Source organism: Stomoxys calcitrans, chromosome 4 (genome assembly GCF_963082655.1).
Source record: "Stomoxys calcitrans chromosome 4, idStoCalc2.1, whole genome shotgun sequence".
NCBI lineage: Eukaryota > Metazoa > Arthropoda > Insecta > Diptera > Muscidae > Stomoxys > Stomoxys calcitrans.
The window spans coordinates 156,395,007-156,419,082 of NC_081555.1; the positions used below are offsets into that span (position 1 = coordinate 156,395,007).

At 39.9% G+C, this 24,076-nt stretch overlaps 1 protein-coding gene across 1 annotated transcript in view; it reads right to left on the reverse strand.

Moving 5' to 3' along the window:
- Nucleotides 1–1,126: 1,126 nt before the first annotated feature.
- The window catches only part of LOC106081619 (cuticle protein 16.5), a 49,442-nt gene continuing 26,492 nt past the window's right edge, over nucleotides 1,127–24,076 (reverse strand). The window contains exons 2-5 of the mRNA XM_013243717.2: nucleotides 16,493–16,736; nucleotides 15,642–16,079; nucleotides 1,735–1,813; nucleotides 1,127–1,656 (exon numbers count right to left, since the gene is read on the reverse strand). Of these exons, the coding sequence (XP_013099171.1) occupies nucleotides 1,596–1,656; nucleotides 1,735–1,813; nucleotides 15,642–16,079; nucleotides 16,493–16,736 (822 nt within the window). The 3' untranslated portion in view covers nucleotides 1,127–1,595. The remainder of the gene's footprint in view (nucleotides 1,657–1,734; nucleotides 1,814–15,641; nucleotides 16,080–16,492; nucleotides 16,737–24,076) is intronic.

Consider the following 24,076-nt stretch of genomic DNA (forward strand, 5'->3'; position numbering starts at 1 on the left):
GATTTTGCTTAAATTTGAGACAGTGATTTGTGTTGTGCCCTTCGAAATTCTTCTTCAATTTGGCCCAGATCGGTACAGTTTTGGATATAGCTGTCATATAGACAGATTTCTCGATTTAAGGTTTTGGGCCCATAAAAGGCGCATTTATTGTCCGATGCCGCCGATATTTGGGACAGTGAGTTGTGTTAGGCCCTTCCATATCTTTCTTCAATTTGGTCCAGGTCGGTCCAGATTTGGAAATAGCTGCCATATAGACCGATCCCCCGATTTAGGGTCTTAGGCTCATAAAAGCCACATTTATTAGCCGATTTTGCTGAAATTTGGCACAGTGAGTTGTGTTAGGACCACCAGATATACTTCTGCAATATGGCTAAGATAGGTCCAGATTTCGATATAGCTGCCATATAGACCGATCTCTCGATTTAGGGTTTTGGGCCTTTAAAATGCGCATTTGTTGTACTATGTCGCCAAAATTTGGGACAGAGGGTTAGGTTAGGACCTTTGACACACTTTTACAATATGGCACAGATCGATCCAGATTTGGATATAGCTGCCATATAGACCGATCTCTCGATTTAAGGTTTTGGGCCCTTAAAATGCGCATTTATTGTACGATGTCGCCAAAATTTGGGACAGAGAGTTAGGTTAGGCCCCTCAATATAAATCTGCAGTATGGGACAGATCGATTTAGATTAGGATATAGCTTCGATTTCGTCGAAATTTGGGACAAAGTGTTGGGGTAGACTCCTGAACATCTACTTACAATATGGCACAGATCGGTTTAGATTTGGATATAGCTGCCATATAGACCGATCTCTCGATTTAAGGTTTTGGGCCCACAAAGGACGCATTTATTGTCCGATTTCGCCGAAATTTGGGACAAAGAGTTAGGTCAGGCCCCTCAATGTCTATCTGCAATATGGCACAGATCGGTCCAGATTTGGATATAGCTGCCATATAGACCGATTTCTCGATTTAAGGTTTTGGGCCCATAAAAGGCGCAATTAATGCCCGATTTCGCCCAAATTTGCTGCTGCATATTACCTTCAGCCTGGTTAATTGCATATTCAAGAGAGCTGGTGTTGCCCGTATTATTATTTTCATATCAACAAAAAATTAATGTATATATTTTGTTCTCTTTATTTGTTTGTTGTTTGTTTGTTTGTTTTACATAGTAAAATTTAACCGCGATAAATTTTATTTTATTTTAGTTTCTCGTTACATTCATTCATTAACAGCAGAAATATTAAAAAAAAAATGAAATGAATTGAAAATATTTACAAGCAGCAGGGGACAATTCCTTCAAGTTTTCTCATACAACGTAATAGGAGATGTCCTCCAGCAAAAAACAACAAAATTTGTTAAACAAAAAAAATGTTTTCTCAGCTGGCTAACAATCTCCGGTTAACTTCCTTGAAAGTGGACTTAATTATTTACATAGCAGAGTTTTCAGTGTGTTGCAGGTATTGGGGAGTAAGACTACTTTTTGCAGAAAATGCTGAAAAAACAGAAGTTGTGCTGGAAAAGAATTCAATACATTTGATGGTAGGGCGTAAGCGTTGTTTAAGGTGGGTCCTTTGTATTGCTCTCTAAGTTTAGTAATGACCATAATGAATGCCATGACCATGCACCAAAGCGGGAGCAGCTACAGCAGTTCTGTAAAAAGGAAGAGAGAGCGAAAGAGTTTTGTTTAACTTCTTTACATTTTTTTAATAAATGAGTAGATGGACATACTTCACTAAGGCAGGAGCAGCATAGTGGGCAGCATAAGCAGGAGCAGCATAACCATGACCAGCCAAAACAGCACCATGAGCTAAAGTTTTTTTTTTTTTTGTTTGTAAAAAGAGAAAAAGAAAGCAAAAAAATAGTAATTAGACAAAAATTACTTTAATTACAACTATTTTTTAATTCTTTATAAATTGTCACTGTTTGGTCCCCTTGGTGAAAAACGAGTACTTAATTTTTTGACATCCGAAAAAGGGACAGACCCTACCCCTCACCCTTATGTTCAATGGGTGGAGATGGGTTCACCGATTTAAGCGATTTAATATGAGTGCCAAATGATGGGTTTTAAAGTGTGGAGTACGATTTCGATAAAAAGTTTGACCCAAGTATTTCGGGGCCCTCCTCACACCAAAACCCCCTAAACCCCCTAACGGTATCGAATCAAAGCCATTCAGCCTTTTTGGTCCAAGATGTCCCACACCCAAAAAAAACCCCTCAAAATGCACATTGTATGTCCAACTACACAAAATGGATAGGAAGTGGACTACAAACCTGGTATGAATGTTTCGAAACAGAGATATGGGGCCGCCCCACCAAAAAAAAACCCCTCACCAGGACATGAAGGCCTAATGGGACAATGTGGGACATACATGAAAGATCTTTGGCAGTAGAATGCGAAAATGATATTAACGACAAATGGGTAGATAATTACCCAATAATAGAGTCACATCGGGAAATCGGGTTATATGGGAGGTTATAGACCGATTTCATCCGTACTTAGCACGGATATAGGATCTCGTAACAGAACACTACATGCAGCCGATCGTGTAACAATTGCGGCTTCTAGGGGCTAAATATGTCAAATCGGAAGGTCGGGTTATATGGGAGCAGCTATAGAAGGTTTAGAACTGATTTCAACCGTACTAGGCAGGGATATAGACCATCGCAGAACAGAACACAATTTCAACAATTCGGACAAAAATTGCGGCTGGTAAGGGCTCAAGAAATCAAATCGGGAGATCGGTTTATATGGGAGCTATATCTGGTTTAAACCCGATTCGGACCGTACTTGGAGCAGTTGTTGGAACTCAAAATAGAACACTTTGTGCAAAATTTCAGCCAAATAGGACGACAATTACGGCTTCCAGGGGCTCAAGAAATCAAATCGGGAGATCGGTTTATATGGGAGCCTTTCACGCCCAGGTTCAAAACCTGAACGCCTAGGTTCAAATCCCGGCGAGACCGTCAGAAAAATTTTCGGCGATGGTTTACCCCTCCTAATGCTGGCAACATTTGTGAGGAACTATGCCATATAAAACTTCTCTCTAAAGAGCTGTCGCACTGCGGCACGCCTTTCGGGCTCGGCTATAAAAAGGAGGCCCCTTATCATTGAGCCTTAAATTGAATTGGACTGCATTCATTGATTTGTGAGAAGTTTTGCTGCTGTTAGAAGTTTGCTGCTGTCGAAAGCACGCTTACTTTCGAAGGAATATACCGGGGCGCATGAATTTTTTGTCGAATATTTCCAATTTGTGTAAGTCGGTTAGGATTTTCAATGGGCCATATCGTTCCATGTTTCGATATAGCTCCCATATAAACCGATCCTGGATCTTGGTTTCTTGAGGCCCTACAGGGCGCAATTCTTATCCGCTTTGGATGTTTTTTATTTTGACTTCCAACAACTGTACCAAGTACGGTTCAAATCGGTTCATAACCTGATATAGCTCCCATACAAACTGATCTCGGATCTTGACTTATGGTGCCTCTAGAGGGCGCAATTTTTATGCGACTTGGTTGATATTTTTCATGAAATGTTTCAGTGTGACAACAACTGTGCCAAGTATGTTCTAAATCGATTCATAACCTGATATAGCTCCGATTTAAACCGATTTCGAATCTTGATTTTTTCAGCCGCTAGATGGCGCAATTATTATCCGATTTGGCTGAAATTTTGCATGATGTATTGTTGTTTGACCAACAATAATGTTATTGCAAAATTTCAGCCAAATCGTATAATAATTGCGCCACCTAGCGGCTGAATAAATCAAGATCTGAAATCGTTTTATATGCCAAGTATGGTTTAACTCGGTTCATAACATAATACAACTCCAATATAAACCGATTTCGGATCTTGACTTCTTAAGCCGCTAGGGGGCGCAATTATTATTAAATTTTGCTGAAATTTTGAACAAAATGTTTTGTTTTAACTTCCAACAACTGTCCCAAGTATGATCCAAATCGGTTCATAACCTGATACAACTCCCATACAAACTAATGTAGGACCTTGACTTATTGTGCCTCTAGAGGGCGCAATTTTTAATGCGATTTGGTTGAAACTTTTCATAAAATGTTTCAATGTGACAACAACTGTGCCGAATATGTTCTAAATCGGTTCATAACCTGATATACCTCCTATATAAACCGATTTCGGATCTTGACTTTTTCAGCCGCCAGAGGGCGCATTTATTATCCGATTTGGCTGAAATTTTCGCATGAAGTATTGTTGTTTGGCCACCAACAACTGTGCCAAGTATGGATTAACTTGGTTCATAACATAATACAACTCCAATATAAACCGATTTAGGAGTTTGACTTCTTAAGCCGCTAGGGGGCGCAATTATTATCAAATTTTGGCTGAAATTTTGCATTAAATGTTTTGTTTTGATCATCAACAACTGTGTCTAGTACGGTCCCAATCGAGTCATTACCTGATATGGCTCCCATATAAACCGATCTCGAATCTTCACTTCTTGAGCCGCTAGGGGGCGCTATTATTAACTGATTTGGCTAAAATTTGGCATGAAGTGGTTCGCTTTGACTTCTAATAACTGTGCCAAGTATGGTTTAAAACGGTTCCCAACCTGATATAGCTCCCATATAAGCCGATTTCGGATTTTGACTTTTTCAGCCGCCAGAGGGCGCAATTATTCTCAAATTAGGCTGAAATTTTGCATGAAGTGGTATGTTTTATTTTTCAATAACTGCACCAAGTATGGTTTAAAACGGTTCCCAACCTGATATAGCTCCCATATAAGCCGATTTCGGATCTTGACTTCTTAAGCCGCTAGGGGGCGCAATTATTATTATGAAATTTTGCTGAAATTTTGAACGAAAGGTTTTGGTTTGATCATCAACAACTGTGTCTAGTATGGTCCCAATCGAGTCATTACCTGGTATGGCTCCCATATAAACCGATCTCGAATCTTCACTTCTTGAGCCGCTAGGGGGCGCTATTATTAACTGATTTGGCTAAAACTTGGCATGAAGTGGTTCGTTTTGACTTCTAATAACTGTGCCAAGTATGGTCTAAAACGGTTCACAACCTGATATAGCTCCCATATAAACCTATCTCCCTATTTTACTTCTTGAGCCACTATAGGGCGCATTGCTTATCCGAAATTTTGCACAATGCTTTTAATTTTGGTTTCCAACAGCCATATCAAAAATGGCCCCAATCGGTTGGTATAGCAGAAATAGCAGAATTCTTATCAATTATCCTATCTTTGCCTATAAAAAACCATCGGCCAAAGAACTTGACCAATACGATCCATGATGGAGGGTATATAAGATTTGGCCAGGCCGAAGTTAGAACGCTTTTATTTGTTTTTTTTTTTTTTTTGATCGGTACAGATTAATATAAAACTCCCATAGATATGAATAGCCCAATTAACTCTTATAGAACCGTGGTTAAAACAAGTATGCATGAAATATATTGGGTTGCCCAAAAAGTAATTGCGGATTTTTTAAAAGAAAATAAATGCATTTTTAATAAAACTTAGAATGAACTTTAATCAAATATACTTTTTTACACTTTTTTTCTAAAGCAAGCTAAAAGTAAAAGCTGATAACTGACAGAAGAAAGAATGCAATTACAGAGTCACAAGTCGTTGAAAAAAAATTGTCAACGCCGACTATATGAAAAATCCGCAATTACTTTTTGGGCAACCCAATAGTATCCATATATCGGCATAGCCCAATTTATACTTAAAAGGTATGACTTCTGCCTTTCCCTCTACGTTTCAAATCTACTTTAAGACTCTTTTCAATACAGTTTCATAATTAAAAATTAATTTATTTCAACTATTTTACAAGTTTATTGCTGCTGTATTTTATGTTTCCAACAACTTTTTTCCCCAGTACATCTACCATAACCACTTGATTTCGAAAACTCTTCCCTCACAAAAGTCCAGTTATAACGAAAATAAGGAAAAGAAAATTGATGTTAATCAAGATTAATCTCGAAAGGATGAAAAGTAACTCTTCGTTGTTCTCTCTTGTGTAACTTTAAATCCCAGCTTTATGTGTATTTGCCAATTATACGACATATTGATGGGATGGATGAAAACATCAACTTCGAATGTCATGAAGTGATTGATGTATAAGCACATCTAGACATTAAATATGGCACCACAACATATACATATACATATATGTGTGTACAAGTATATGTTGAAGCATTAATTTTTAAGTCTTATAATAGACTTAAGCACACACACACACGCACACACTCAACGAAAATTGATAGTCGATGGAAATACATATGAAGTACGCCGGAAATTTGAGTTGACATTTATGAAAATATGAAAAGGAAAATGACACTGATTGCTGCCTCTATCACTTGGTAGGAAATTAAATTTTTCGGTTTCTCAATTAAACTCAGTGGCATATTTTCTTTGAATGCAATTGCCAATATAAAGCAGAGATTAACCTACTATACTACGGGCAATGTATGGTGGTGGATTATGTATGCCTTATTGCTACAATAAAGGAAAAACATTGACATTTCAATCAGATGATTTGACTTTAAATCCAATTTTAAATTAAAATTTTACTATTGACGTTTCAAGAAAATTGAAATAGGTGATGGGTTATGGCTTCAAAATTTTAAATATTTGTATATTTTTATACCCTCCACCATAGAGTGGGGGTATGCTAATTTCATTGTTCCATTTGCATCATGCATATGAGACCCAACAATGTATACATATGTGTATTCTTGATCGTCTTGACACTCCTAATCGATTTAGCCATGTCCGCCCGTCGGTCTAAAGTACTCTAACTAATGAAGTATATATCTAGGCGCTTGCACAAATACTTCCGGTGTAGGTCGGTTGGCATTATAAATGGGCCATATCGATACATGTTTTCAAATAGCTGCCGATCTGGGATCTTCACTTCTGGAGCCTCTAGAGTATTGGGTTGCCCAAAAAGTAATTGCGGATTTTTCATATAGTCGGCGTTGATAAATTTTTTCAATGGCTTGTGACTCTGTAATTGCATTCTTTCTTCTGTCAGTTATCAGCTGTTACTTTTGCTTGCTTTAGAAGAAAGGTGTAAAAAAGGTATATTTGATTAAAGTTCATTCTAAGTTTTATTAAAAATGCATTTACTTTCTTTTAAAAAATCCGCAATTACTTTTTGGGTAACCCATTATTTTGTTTCAACATCCAACCATTATGCCTAGTATGGTTTAATCGGTACATAACCTGATATAGCTCCCATCAGAGACGTAGCCAGGATTAATTTATTTTGTGGGGGGGCATCCCCCTTTTTTTATAAACAAAAAAAATGCCTAAATTCTTCCGTTACTGTGAAATTGGGAAAATATACCTCAAATTTTTTATTGAAAATTGTGGACACTAGCGGATGCAGTTACTAACCCATCGGTGATAAGATTTGTTCATAAAATCGGAGCTACATTGTAAACTACTTGCCAATGCACCACCCTAAGGGAAATGGGGACAGGTCCCAAACTTGTCAAGGGATAGGTTCTCTGGTAATAGGGACTGGTCTCAGTTCTGTGAAATTTTTGGACACTAGCGGATGCAGTTACTGATCCATCGGCGGTGACATTTGTTCATAAAATCGCAGCTACATTGTAAACTACTTGCCAATGCACCACCCTAAGGGAAATGGGGACAGGTCCCAAACTTGTCAAGGGGTAGGTTCTCTGGTAATAGGGACTGGTCTCAGTTCTGTGAAATTTTTGGACACTAGCGGATGCAGTTACTAACCCATCGGCGGTGACATTTGTTCATAAAATCGCAGCTACATTTTAAACTACTTGCCAATGCACCACCCTAGGGGAAATGGGGACAGGTCCCAAAACTGTCAAGGGTTAGGTTCTCTGGTGATAGGGACTGGTCTCAGTTCTGTGAAATTTTTGGACACTAGCGGATGCAGTTACTAACCCATCGGCGGTGACATTTGTTCATAAAATCGGAGCTAAATTGTAAACTACTTGCCAATGCACCATCCTAGGGGAAATGGGGACAGGTCCCAAACCTGTCAAGGGGTAGATTCTCTGGTGATAGGGACTGGTTCCAGTCCACTTACATGAAAAAATCCTATCACTTGTCGCAGGGTTTGTCGCTCGAGCCACCATTCTAACACCGTAGGATAAGCCCCTGAGACAGTTCGAAAAAGATGAGTATACTTTGCAAGTTTTTTTTTAAGGGAGATAAAATTAGTTAGTAAATATATTGGGTTGCCCAAAAAGTAATTGCGGATTTTTTAAAAGAAAGTAAATGCATTTTTAATAGAACTTAGAATGAACTTTAATCAAATATACTTTTTTTCTAAAGCAAGCTAAAAGTAGCAGCTGATAACTGACAGAATAAAAAATGAAATTACAGAGTCACAACAAAATTTGTCAAATTTGCCGACTATATGAAAAATCCGCAATTACTTTTTGGGCAACCCAATATTTAACGGATAAGCAATTTTTAACAACAATTAAGGGACTTTTTGTTAATGACAATTGAAACTTTTCATTCCCTGTAGGATATGTCCGATGACAGATAATTATTTCTCCAGTTTTGTACCGGTATATTTGGGGCAATTGACTATACATTTACCGTAGGGTATTAAATGGCCAATCTTAATCGTACAAATCCCTCAAAATTTACTTTCCTTTGCTAGCATCTTAGTTTTATGGAGATAATTTCGACGAATCAGTTTCAGTAGTTTGATGACATTTTTATACTCACCACCATAGAGTGGGGGTATACATACTACGGAATGACTAGACTCCGTTTGAAACATCTCAAACTATTGTTCTAGGACCCCATAAAGTATATAAATTCTCGATCGTCTCGATATCCTGAGTCTATCTAGCCATGTCCGTCCGTCCGTCCGTCCGTCCGTCCGTCCGTCTGTCGAAATCATGATAACGGTCAAACGCGTAAAGCCAGCCGCTTGAAATTTTGCACAAACGCTAAGTATTGACGCAAGTCCTTGGGGATTGCAAATGGGTCATATCTATATCAAGTTATAGACCGATTTAGGCTGTACTTAACACAGTTGATGGAAGTCATAACAAAACACTATCTGTAAAATTTCAGCCAAATCGGACAAAAATTTCGGCTTCCAGGGCCTCAAAAAGTCAAATCGGAAGATCGGCTTATATGGGAGCTATATCAGGTTACAGACTGATTTGGACGGTACTAAGCACCGTTGTTGAAAGTCAAAGCAGAACACTATGTTCAAAACTTCAGCCACTTCGGGTGAAAATTAAGGCTTCCAGGGGCTCAAAAAATCAAATCGGAAGATCGGTTCATATGGGGGCTATACCATGTAATAGACCGATTCAGACTGTACTTAACACAGTTGAAGGAAGTCAAAACGGAACACTATCTGCAAAATTTCAGCCAAATCGGACAAAAATGTCGGCTTCCAGGAGCTCAAAAAGTCAAATTGGGAGATCGGCTTATATGGAAGCTATATCACTAAACACAATTACTGCATCTATGACCTCAAACATATGTGCCAAATACAGTCCGAATCGATACATAACTTGATATAGCTCCCATTTACACCTATCTCCCGATTTTACTACTTGAGCCTCTAGAGGGCGTAATTCTTCTCCGATTTCGCTGAAATTTTGCACAGTCACTGTACCTATGACTTCTAATATATGTTCTAAATATAGTCTGAATCGGTCCATAATCTGATATAGCTCCCATATAAACCTATATCCCGATTTAACTTCTTGAGCCCCCTAGAGGGCGCAATTCTTCTCCGATTTGGCTTAAATTTTACACAGTCACTGTATCTATGACCTCCAACAAATATGCCAAATATGATCTGAATCGGTTCATAACCTGATATAGCTTCCATATAAACCCTTCTCCCGATTTTAGTTCTTGAGCCTCTAGAGGGCGTAATTCTTCTCCGATTTTTAATTTTTAATTCTTGAGCCTCTAGAGGGCGTAATTTTTCTCCGATTTTGCTGAAATTTTGCACATGGTGTACCTATGACCTTTAACGTATGTGCAAATTTTGATCTGAATCAGTACATATTCTGCTATAGCTACCATATAAACCGATCTCCCGATTTAACTTCTTGAGCCTCTAGAGGGTGTAATTCTTCTCCGATTTGACTGAAATTTTACACAGTCACTGTAACTATGACCTCTAACATATATGCCAAATATAGTCTGAATCGGTTCATAACCTGATATAGCTTCCATATAAACCCTTCTCTCGATTTTAGTTTTTGAGCCTCTAGAGGGCGCAATTCTTATCCGATGTTTAATTTGTATACCCTTCACCATAGGATGGGGGTATACTAATTACGTCATTCTGTTTGTAACACCTCGAAATATGCGTCTGAGACCACATAAAGTTTATATATATTCTTGATCGTCATGTCAGCTAGCCATGTCCGTCCGTCTGTCCGTGCGTCTCTCCGTCCGTCCGTCCATCCGTCCGTTCGTCCATCCGTCCGTTCGTCCATCCGTCCGTCCGTCCCTCCGTCCGTCTGTCTGTCGAAAGCACGCTAACTTTCGAAGGAGTAAAGCTAGCCGCTTGCAATTTTTTACAAATGTTTTCTATTAGTGTAGGTCGGTTGGGATTGTAAATGAGCCAAATCAGTCCATGTTTTGATATAGCTGCCATATAAACTTGGATCTTGGGTCTTGACATCTTGAGCCTCTAGAGGGCGTATTTCTTATCCGATTTGACTGAAATTTTGCACGTAGTGTTTTGTTATAACTTCCAATAACTGGGCTAGGTATGGCGCAAATCGGTACATAACCATATATAGCGCCATATAAACCGATCAGGGATCTTGACTTCTTGGGCCTGTAGAGGGTGCAATTCTTGTCCGATTTGACTGAAATTTTGCACGTGGTGTTTTGGTATTACTTCCAACAACCACGTTAAGTATGGTTCAAATCGGCCCATGTTTTGATATAGCTGACATATAAACCGATCTTGGGTCTTGACTTCTTGAGCCTCTAGAGGGCGCCATTCTTATCCGATTTGACTGACATTTTGCACGTGGTGTTTTGTTACAACTACCAATAACTGAGCTAGGTATGGCGAAAATCGGTACATAACCTGATATAGCTGCCATACAAACCGATCTGGGATCTTGACTTCTTGAGCCTGTAGAGGGCGCAATTCTCATCCGATTTGGAAGAAATTTTGTGCAATGGCTTCTCTCATGACCTTCAACATACTTGTCTAATATGGTCTGAATCAATCAATACCTTGATACAGCTCGCATATAAACCGATCTGCCGATTTTGCTTCTTGAGCCCCTACAAGGCACAATTCTTATCCGAATGAACTGAAATAGTGCACAATGACTTCTACAACGTTCAGCATTCATTTATGGTCCGAATCAGACTGTAACTTGATATAAAGAGATACCGCATATAGAACTCGACAAATGTGATCCATGGTGGAGGGTATAAAAGATTCGGCCCGGCCGAACCTAACACTCTTACTTGTTAATTCTTGAGCCTCTAGAGGGCGTAATTCTTCTCCGATTTTGCTAAAATTTTGCAAACGATCACTGTATCTATGACCACTAACATATGTGCCAAATCTGATAGAGCTATAATATAAACCCTTCTCCCGATTTTAGTTCATGAGCCTCTAGAGGGCGCAATTCTTATTCCGAATCGTTTTATAAGCTGATATGGCTCCAATAGCATAGCAATTCCTATTCATTATCCTTTGTTCGCATATAAAGAGATACTGGGCAAATAACTTGACAAATGCGATCCATGGTGCAGGGTATTTAAGATTCGGCCAAGCCGAACCTACCACGCTATACTTGTTATTACTAAAAATTATAATATTTGTTATTATTAAATATTTTTTAATTTAAACTGTGCTCTCATTAATAATTCAAGCCTTTGCTATTCCTTCTTTCCTTGCCAATGGCTTGCAAATTCCACGAACATTAATTTTAATTAATACCAATTTATTTCTTTATTATTTGAAATCTCTTTCATACTGTGCTCTCAAATTGCTTCATCAATCTGCGTTTGACTGTGGAGAGCAAACTCAAAGCATTGATAGTGAAAATATGCAAAACATATGGTGGTGATGTTATTTTTCCACCAAAATGATGTCATAAAGTGATTGGCAATATTTTGCTTCTTTTTTTTTTTTTTGTAATGAAGGATGAAAGAAAATGTCGAACATATTGTGCTCAGGGCGTTCAAATATTCCTGTTCATTTTGTTTAATTAAGTGGCCAGTTAAATGTTCATTTAAATTCAATTGACTTTACACATGAATGTGCAGCGTGCGTCCTTGAGAGTACAAGGAAACGCATTATGGTAAACAAGTAAAAGTGTGCTAAGTTCGGCCCGGGACGAATCTTATAAACCCTCCATCATGGATTGCATTTGTCGAGTTTTTTGCCCGGATAAGAACTACAACCTATAGGGCTGAAGAAATAAAATCGGGAGAAGGGTTTATATGGGAGCTATATCAGGTTATAAACCGATTCAGACCATTATTCACCCGTATGTTGAAGGTCATAGGAGAAGTCGTTGCACAAAATTTTAGCAAAATCGAATGAAAATAGCTCCCTCTAAAGGCTCAAGAAATCTAATCGGTAGATCGGTTTATATGGGAGCAATATCAGATTATGGATGAATTCATACCATATATGGCACGTATGTTGCAGGTCATAGGGGGCAGCCCCTCTAGAGGCTGAAGACCTACAATCAAGAGTTTATCTGAGAGCTTATATCAGGTTTCAAACCAATTCCAGCCATACTTGAAACATACATATTTTTGAGGTCAGAGAACAATTTTCAGAGACAATTTTCTGCAAAATTGGATAATAATTGCGCCCTTTAAAGGCTCAAGATACATAATCGGGAGATCTGCTTGTACGAGATCTATATCAGATTTTGGACTAATTCCGATTATATTTGGCATACGATTTTTCGCTCTCCAGAGGCTTAAGAAGTATAATTTAGAGATCGGTCTCTAAGGGAACTATATTTAAATAAGAACCGATATGGCCCATTTACAATGCCAACTGACCTACGAAGTAATCGTGCAAAATTTCAAGCGACTAGTCTTGCAAATGCAAATTTTTCACAGAAACATTCCACTAAGGAACAGGGGCAAACTTCTCACATATCAATGAATGCAGTACAATTCATGTTAAACCTCAATGATAAGGGGCCTCCTTTTTTATAGCCGAGTCCGAAAGGCGTGTCGCAGTGCGACACTTCTTTGGTAAGAAGTTTTACATGGCATAGTACCCCACAAATCTTGCCAGCATTAGGAGGGGAAAACCACCGCTGAAAAATTTTCCGATGGTCTCGCCAGGATTCGAACCCAGGCGTTCAGCGTCATAGGCGGACATGCCAACCTCTGCGCTACGGTGGCCTCCTTACTTCATCAAAAGCGTGCTTTCTACAGACAGACAGACAGACGGGAGCTATATGGGGTTTTTGACTGATTCCCACCATACTTGGCACATCTATTGAATGTCATCAAAAATCACCATAGTGCTAAATTTCAGCCAAGTCGGATAAGTATTGCGCTCTCTAGAGGCTCAAGAAGTGTAATCGGGAGATCGTTTTATATGAGAGATATACCTAAATTTCGACCGCTTTGGTCCATTTACAATCACAACCAACCTAAACTAATGGAAAGAGAGTTTGTGCCAAATTTCAAGCAGCCAGCGTTACTCCTTCAAAAGTTAGGATGCTTTATACACACAGACCGACGGAAGGACAGGCGGATGAACAGACGGTCGGACAAATCTAGATCAAATTAAAATGTCATGACGATCAAGAATACTTTGTGGAGTACAAGACCAATATTTCGATGTGTTACAAACGCAATGACCATATAGTATACCCCCATCCTATGGCGAAGGGTACAAAATAAGTTCATAATGATGGTTGTTTTAAAGTTTTTTTTTTTTTCAGTAAAATTATTAAAGATAATTGAATCATGAATTTTATACAAAGTTTGCAGATAATTTTGTGATTTTTGTTGAATATCTGGCTGCAATTTGCATTAAATTACGAAAATATTATGCATTGGAAAAGACCTTACACGTATACTTCATCTTGTTTAGAAGTTACTTATACCACCCATGGGCCAGTGAATTAAAATAAATCATACGCTACGGCGGACTTTAATCATTAAAATCTTTGTGGAGGTGTGAAAGAGCATTAGTGAACAATAACATTTAAACAAAAACAAAAAAGGAAAGGCAAAAGTCGAGCGGTGCCGATTGTATAATACACTACACCTGCCCTATAAATGGACATTGGGAGGTGAATATGATACTGCAGAAACAGTCAAAAAATTTTGGCAATGGGTTGAGAAATGTCCCCATTATTGCAAAGTACTCAAAAACCCTTTTCAGCCAGGCTGAATTAAAGTTTTCTATAGAAAACCCTAATCAGCCAGGCTGAATTAAAGTTTTCCTATAGAAAACCCTAATCAGCCAGGCTGAATTAAAGTTTTCCTATAGAAAACCCTATTCAGCCAGGCTGAATTAAAGTTTTCCTATAGAAAACCCTATTCAGCCAGGCTGAATTAAAGTTTTCCTATAGAAAACCCTATTCAGCCAGGCTGAATTAAAGTTTTCCTATAGGAAAACCTTATACAGCCAGGCTGAATTAAAGTTTTCCTATAGGAGAACCTTATTCAGCCAGGCTGAATTAAAGTTTTCCTGTAGGAAAACCTTATTCAGCCAGGCTGAATTAAAGTTTTCCTGTAGGAAAACCTTATTCAGCCAGGCTGAATTAAAGTTTTCCTATAGGAAAACCTTATTCAGCCAGGCTGAATTAAAGTTTTCCTATAGGAAAACCTTATTCAGCCAGGCTGAATTAAAGTTTTCCTATAGGAAAACCTTATTCAGCTAGGCTGAATTAAAGTTTTCCTATAGGAAAACCTTATTCAGCCAGGCTGAATTAAAGTTTTCCTATAGGAAAACCTTATTCAGCCAGGCTGAATTAAAGTTTTCCTATAGGAAAACCTTATTCAGCCAGGCTGAATTAAAGTTTTCCTATAGGAAAACCTTATTCAGCCAGGCTGAATTAAAGTTTTCCTATAGGAAAACCTTATTCAGCCAGGCTGAATTAAAGTTTTCCTATCGGAAAACCTTATTCAGCCAGGCTGAATTAAGGTTTTCCTATAGGAAAACCTTATTCATCCAGGCTGAATTAAAGTTTTCCTATAGGAAAACCTTATACAGCCAGGCTGAATTAAAGTTTTCCTATAGAAAACCCTATAGGAAAACCTTTTTCAGCCAGGCTGAATTAAAGTTTTCCTATAGGAAAACCTTTTTCAGCCAGGCTGAATTAAAGTTTTCCTATAGGAAAAGCTTATTCAGCCAGGCTGAATTAAAGTTTTCCCATAGGAAAACCTTGTTCAGCCAGGCTGAATTAAAGTTTTCCTATAGAAAACCTGATTTGGCTAAGATATCATAACGTCTGAACTTTGTTTTTATATTCTAATAAAGGTAATAAAACTTAACATTTTAAATTAGTAATTTTAACATTTTTTCACAACTCTAAACTCATCAACATTGAAACTATTTAAGTGCTCTCAAAAATGTCTACAAAAGGTGCAAGAAAATCTCTAAAAAGCTTTCAAAGCGGTTTCATTACATAGTATACCTGCATCTCGATAACCTACCATAAGCGGGAGCAGCGGCAATTTTGATGGCTGGAGCAGCAGCCACATAGCTATGCGATGCTGAGTAGGCAGGAGCAGCATAGGCATGACTAGCATAACCATGACCAGCATAGGCATGGCCAATGGCAGGAGCAGCATAGCTGATGCTATGATGAAGAGCAGGGGCAGCAGCGGCATAGGTGATGCCATGGTGGAGGGCAGGAGCAGCGGCAGCATAGCTAATACCATGATGGAGAGCAGGAGCAGCAGCGGCATAACTAATGCCATGATGAATGGCAGGAGAAGCAGCAGCATAGCTAATGCCATGATGTAAGGCAGGAGCAGCAGCGGCATAAGTCAGGCCATGGGCATAGGCAGGTGCGGCATGGGCAACAACGGCGGCGGCGGGAGCTGGAGCAGCAATGGCATGAGCTACAGGTGCAGCGGCAACTACATGACCTTAATTTTTAATGTTAGAGCACCAAAAATACAATAATAACAACAAAAATGACAACAACAACGATAATAAAAACAAGGTGTTAGATTTAAAACAAAATCTTTAAAAATAAAAATTAAAAAAAAATAGAAAAAATAATCATAAACAGTGCTGTAGTTCTAGTGAGAGTGACAAATGAATGTGGCTGGTTTTAGTGTTTTTAAGGCTGTGATGTATGAATGTCCTTATTGTAGAGAGCATGCTAAGGACATTAAGTTTATCTGTAGGTTAGTGTTAGACCATAAAAGTCATTAAATATAAGTATACTAGATATATGCCATTGGATTTTCTTTGGTATTGTCAAGTATTTTCTTGGAAGTCTTATGTTTTTAGTTGTTTTTCTTGTAGTTTTCTTTTTTTGTTCCCTTTCACTTACCGGGAGCAGCATAGCCTGCATCATTGCTAATGCTCGAACGTTGTACATGCGATTGTGAATGGGCAGTTTGTACATGACTAGCATAGTCCGATTGTGATGATTGACCATAATGACCCTTGACCGTGTGCTCTTGACTTTGTCCCACCGAAGCATGATCAGCACTGGGAGCTGAAATGGAATAGGCAGCGGGACCACCTGGTTTGGCATAAGCGCAAGCCAACAAAGCACACAAAACGAAAACAATCTGCAAAACAAAAAAAAATTGGAAAACAATGAAATATAATGGAAAATTCATAAATTCAAAGCGACCAACAATGTAATTTTCAAAGATCAAGTGGGGTTTGCACAAAACAAAAAACCGTTGCCTATTTTTAGGCGGCCATAGAAATTGAAAAACAAGTATAGCCTTTATATGAGAGCAAGACTTGTTTTTAAACGGACCATTTAAATTAGACAAACATTGCGGTGACATTGAAATCCAGAAAACTTTGAAGTGTACAATAAACAACTCCTGGCTATTAGACTTTTCATATAAATTGAAAGCTATTTTTAAATTGCAAATTATTTTCCGTTTGGCCATGAACATTTTTAAAAAAAATGAAGTAGGTAGCTGAAATTTAGCATGGCTTGCTGTTTTAAGGCTACGTAAGGGATACTAAAGGCAAATTTGCCCATTTAAAGAACCCCTACTGGCTTTAGCTTAACACCGTACTGTCAATGTTGCGGTCATTTACGATTATAGCAGAGTCGACCCCGCTGTTAGTAAAGACTCGTATCCGGGCACGCGATAGCTGTAAGCTCCACACGGGCTGGAACATTGAGGTCCGATCTGTGTGGTGTCCATTGCTGTCACGAGAAGCTTAGCTGTGAGCTATCGGCAGCCTCCACTAGTTCTGGATAGTGGAATGCTCCATACGGAGTAGCTGCAATGGCAGTCGCGGAAAATCAGCGGTATCAAGCCGAGAGTCTCAGTGAGAGGCCAAGTACACCGGCTCTTGCCTATGTTGCTTGATATGATAAGACGAGTTATTGGCGCCTTTATATAACCAATGTCGACCTTGTCCTCACGGCGATCGGTCCTTTGGACCGAAATGAACTTGCTCGCACAGCAGCTTGGCGAGGATCGCCACCTCTACATGAAAATGTGGCTACAACAACTCGCATCCCCTCTAAAATCGTACAACACTACCATCTACGACATATGGTTTCCGAACAAGCGCAACAGAGGAATCAGTGCTGCGCCTCACCGCTTTGAACCGCTGGTGTTACATTGATTACAAATTTTTAAACTTTTCCAAGTTGATTTTTTGACGGCATTTATTCGAAGGGTTTTATTTTCAATGCGATGCTCTTCTAAGTTCTCATTCGGTGTTGGCCTTAAACCAGCTGCATCCCCATTACGAGTTAATAAATCGCCAACTTGCACAACCATCGTCGTCACTAGCAGAGGCGACCCAATCTTCAGCCGTTTACCTCCTGCCACCATAGAGCACCGTTGAAAACTCAGTGCCTGCTATAATCGGTAACACAAGGCGATTTATTTAAGCTTTTAAATAACCTATGGCCATTAAGTTCCCCGCGGTGATAAGAACCGGATTGAGCTTGCTCCCTTTGGCTACAATGAATCGATACTCATGGCACCATCCGACGACTCTCCTCTGGGACTACCCTTCACTAACTTTAGCATACCTAATTCTAACAACTAAACTACGGAACGGAACTCGACATTGACTTTTTCTCCGAACACCTCTTAAACGGCCCATGATCCGCCAAATACGAACAACACAAAGCTTCTCTCTCTCTCTCTTGGTGAGAATGTCGTTGTAAGTCTAAACCGAGGAAATGTCCGTTTTTTTTTTTCAAACCGTTGAAGTGGTGGATTTTTTAAACCGGTGAAAGTACCGATTTTTTAAACCAGAGAAATTACCAGTTTTTTAAACCGATGAAATGACCGTATCAAAATTATTGGTCCCTAGGCATGACATGCCCATATAAAAATCACCGGTCAAATAGATAGTCAGGGGTACAGTCAATGGTCACTGAAAACCAGTGAAAACGCCAGTGTGAGACCGGTCCTAAGTCCTGCAAGGAGCTGCCACAGCTACAACAGCTGACACTACATCAGCTGCACCACCACTGTGGTGGGATTTTTAAACCGGTGAAATGACCGATTCTTTAAACCAGAGAAGTTACTAGTATTTTAAACCGATGATATGACCGTTTCAAAATTATTGATCCCTAGGTATGACATGCCCGTATAAAAATCACCAGTAAAATAGATAGTCAGGGGTCCAGTCACTGGTCACTGAAAACCAGTGAAATCGCCAGTTTGATCGCCAGGGAGCTGCCAAAGCGACAACAGCTGACACTACATCAGCTGCACCACCACTAGCTGTATCATCACTAGCTGTACCACTACTAGCTGTACCATTACTAGCTGTACCATCACTAGCTGTACCATCACTAGCTGTACCATCACTAGCTGTACAATCACTAGCTGTACCATCACTAGCTGTACCATCACTAGCTGCACTGCTACCAAGTGCTTCACCACTTCCAGATGGCAACTCACGCGTTGTCACTACCACCTTCAATACAACCTGGCACGACCTTAACAAAGCTTCAGCCCCTTTTCGTCCTCACCATTACCCCTGGAGTACATTGCCTTCGTTTCCACCTGTAGCTGTCCCGATCTCTTATCAGCATTGAGCAGTGATGGAATAGTCAGTACTTTAGTAAGTTTTTGTTGTACTTTTTCCACCCGAAGAGTACCATAGCACGGATTTTGGACCTTTTCAAGCACTAAGAATTTTTCAAACAACTAGGATGTTTTTGAACCTCTTTTGTCTAAGGAGGCGTGATAATCACTTGTTAGCTGATCGATTCAAGTCCATCCGACTGTCGAATTGGCGTTATGCAAATCGCTTGGAGATTATAAGGGGGCAATATCCGTTCATATTTAGAAACAGATGCCTAATGCACAAGTCGCCTTATTTAACTTATAGAAAGCTTTGGGAGCGACGCGGATACTTGGCCTCCGAATTCTATATAAGATTCGTGCTCGAGTTCCAGATATCTTTCATTTAAGTCCCATATTGTTCCGATCGATATGCCCGTTTGGGGATGGGGCGTTTTCCCTAGTTACTTGACTCGAAATTTTAATATCTGATTTGTGTTTGATTCGTCCAACCATCTCCGATATATGTATATCCCGGATATATCGCAAATCCTTCGTCTTAGGCTTCCATTAAGATACAAGGGATACTTCTTCCTTATTACAGAGTGCAGTCCAATTAAAGTTGTAGCTCAACAATGTGCCGAGTTCGAATGGCGAGTCACATAGCGATACCTGTTCGTAGAGATACTTGGCTAGATACTTTACAAATATTCCAACCTATGCGCAACGGTGGCCGCCTTCGTCTTCGTTTAGGGTTATATTTAAACGACATTAAAAAAAGTTTGGTCTAAGAACCAAAACTCTTTCTTTACTTAAATTTCCATCACACATTGTGTAATTTGTAATTGGTAAGAGTTACATTTTGTATACCTGAACTATTGTACAATATTCTTAAAACCTTTATGCGAAACTTTAAAGTAATCTTTTGACCCAAAAAGTACCCTTTTACCATTTTAAAGTTTGTATTTTCCATCCCTGGCATGGATCACAAACGAATCGGTACGCATCGCACTATCCACATCATACCCCATCGCCCCGCCATAGTTGAGAAATCCCAGTCCAGCCCAGTGTCGACTCGAACAGTCTTGTTCAAAGATAAAGTACCGTCCTAGGTCTTAAATGAAATCGCTCATCCATCATCGATCCTTTAGCTCGATAGTGCGAGTACCGTTCACCCAGCCACTGCTCTAATTGGTCAATTACAGGTCTCTGCAATAATAACTTGTTCTTGACAGGGTTCGAAAGTGTTGCCTACATTTAGGGACCAGGAAATACAGACCAAATATAAACTTAAGAGGTAAAAAGCTTCGTTGGATAAATTTTTTAAAATCCAGCTGTCTCTGTTTCTATTTGTATGGTAACCACAACAACTGTTGTGGTTTTGTAGGTAGGTTCAAAAATGTTGCCTACATTTAGGGGCCGATAAATACAGGCCAAATATATAAAATAGAGTCAAATTGCTTCTTTAGAGAAACATTTTTAATCCAAATTTTAAATTATATTTATTTTTTAACCATCTTGCCCACTCTCCCATTAGCCTAATGTTTAATATAACATAACATCAAATGAAAAGAAAACAAATCAATTTCCACGAAAAAAATATCATCAAACGAACTATTCTGCGTCACATTTTGCAACGCAGCTTGTAGAGGTTATATTAATAAAATGCCATTAGAAATACCTTGAAAAATGTCAAGGTTAGCTAAATACACGTTTGGCATTTTACAAGTGTGCAACATTATTGATAATTGCTGCGTAGTTGATAATATATTTTGAGTTTCACCTCAAACTCAGTTTGGCCATTGCTGAAAATTGCTCCCTTTTCTTTGAATTAAAAACAGCTCCTTAATGTAATTTTTGCTATATTCCCGTAAGCCAAATTAAATTAATTTCCACAATACCACTTTTGGTATATTGGATGGTATATTTTAAGGAAAACAAAAAAGTTTTTATACTCTGCGCCATAGCATGGGGGTATACCAATTGCGTCATTGCACGTGTAATCATCGATATATTGATCTGAAATCCAACAAAGTATATTGATTGTCTTGATAATCTAAGTCGATTTAGTCATGTCCGTCCATCTGTGAGTCTGTCTGTCTGCCCGTCGAAAACACGCTAACTTTCTATGCAGTGAAGCTAGGTTTTTGAAATATTGCACACATGCTAAATTTTACTTATTTAGCTAGGGTGGGATTTCAAATGGAAGAAATCGCCCCGTGGTTTAATATAGCTGCCATATAAACTGATCTCTCGATTTGACATCTTCAACCTCTAGAGGGCGCAATTAATATTCGATTTGACGAGAATTTTAGGCAAAGTGTTCTATTATGACTCCCACTAACTGTGCTCGGTATTGATTAAATTGATCTATAACCAGATATAGCTCCCATATAAACCGATCTCCGGAGTTGCCTTCTTAAGACTCTAGAGGGCGCTATTCTTATCCGATTTGGGTGAAATTTGCACAATGGCTTCTCCTGCGATTGCCGAAATACATAACAAGTATGGCTTGAATCGGTCTAAGACCTGATATAGCTCCTATATAAACCGATCTCCCGAGTTGTCTTCTTGAGCCGCTAGAGCGCGCTATTCTTATCCAATTTGGGTGAAATTTCGCGCAATGGCTTCTCCTGCAATTGCCGAAATACGTGACAAGTATGACGTGAATCGGTCTAAGACCTGATATAGCTCCCATATAAACCGATCTCCCAGAATGCCTTCTTGAGCCTCTAGAGGGCGCTATTCTTATCCGATTTGGGTGAAATTTTGCACAGTGACTTCTCCTGCGATTGCCAAAATACGTGACAAGTATGACGTGAATCGGTCTAAGACCTGATATAGTTCCCATATAAACCGATCTCCCGAGTTGCCTTCTTGAGCCTCTAGAGGGCGCTATTCTTCTCCGATTTGGGTGAAATTTTCCACAATGGCTTCTCCTGCGATTGCCAAAATACGTGACAAGTATCTCCCTAATACACTTGAGCGCCAAGAGTCGCAGCACACTGTTTAGACTACTTCAGCTAGGCCTACTTAGGGGGCTGCCGTCGAGACATACTCTTATACCAGATAGTGACATTAAGGACCGTTGGACGCATTTTTAAGTGGAGAAGGTTATAGTTGATAGAAGATTGGTAGTTCCGGTGGGTACCATAGAGGAGAGACAGAAAGTAAGAGAGGTTAGCAGACATTAAGTTATTTACATATGGATCGAAGATGTAGAGTGCCAACAGATGTGGTGCCCACCAGAGTATGGAAATTAAGTGCACATGGTAGACATTCAGCGAATGGCAAGCTCACACCTTATACTTGCAATCGTTGTTGATACATACGACTCTCAACGACCAAAACATATTCCTTTAAATTCGTTGATCTTTTGTAAGTGTTTTTGCTGATGTGCATAAAATGGTTGCTGGCCGTATTTTACATTTTGAGCAATACCCACCACGAGTACTCACATTGGCCGTTACTTCCCAGCATACCAAATGTATGATGTCAGATAAATCTGAATAAATTCTGAAGTCTTCCGACAAGATCTTACCTAATTACTTCCGAATTCGTTTTGGCGACTCTCACGGATGACCGAACACGACCACAAAAGCTACAGGAAACCACGATGGGCAAACGCCGCAGCATTAACATGGGCATGAGGCAGGTACCAGACCATGTCATGCGCAGCACCAAATCACTCGATAGCGCCATTACAGCAAAAACACTTCGTTATGGATAACTAGCGTGTATTCTTGCCTCCCCTAAGTCTTGTCCGTCTCCTAAGAAATACTTCCCGGGTAAGGGTGGCCAGCCTTGCAATAGTCCCACACCGCCTCGCTAATCCCCATCGCGCCTAAGTCTCTAATGTCTGCATAGTACGGACATTCCGTCAGTACATGCCTCCAGTCCTCAGGTCTCCCACAGTCGCACAGATCAGTCGCGGACAAGTTCCATTGATGCAAAAATGCATTAAAGGAGCCATGTCCCGTTAGAATGAATCCCAGGCATAGGCCAAAACTAAAGTCCGGTCGGTCTCGTACGAACATCGCGTCACGAATAAATTCGTAAGTCACCCGACCATTGTCACTGTTCGTCCAAACGCTCCAAAAGGAGTTCCTTGAGCCGCCTAACATCCTCATCTGCAAGTTCAGAAGCAGTGAGCCCATCCTCATGTAAAAGCATCGTGGAACACGCGCCTATTATATCCCTCAAGGTAGTGTACCTTCGTAGTCACCGCACCGTAAAACTGCATAGAACCCTATTTTCGCCATAGTATCATTGCAAACAGTGTACTTTCGTGGTCACTACACCGTATAACACTCGTCGGGCATTCCCTTCCAACAGAGTTCTTTCGTGGTCGCTGCGCCGTATTGTCACCGATTTATCTACGCAAAACTGTGTACTTTTGTGGTCAATGCATAGTAAAAACTGCGTAAAACCTTCCACAGAGTGCGACCCCAGCGTCGTATCACCGCCTATTTTTTCCCCCTTCCCAGGACAATGTACTTCCGTGGTCACTGTACCGTAGTGACTGGAGTCATCTTACGCACTGTGATTCGACATAACCTTCCCTCGACTGCCTCGTTGGATAACCCTGACGTTCCCCGCCATGCCACCGTCTCGCTTGGGAGCGACGTTCCAAGCCACCACCGAAACCAAATCACTGGCTGTAAAGCCCCGGCTAGCGTTAACCCTAACGCCCGTACGAGAAGTACTTGTCAGGTCTTCCACTTCGTCATCGTGTAACGCTCAGCAAACGACCTGCTTATCTGACCCGAACTACAGCCCAGAGAGTGCCGTTCCCGGCCTTCATCGCTTGACCCTGTGTAGCCAATCACCGCCGCCTAGCCAAGTTGAGTACCGTTGTTCGAGGAAGTACCGTCCTAGGTCGTCACTCTCACTGCACCACGGTTGTG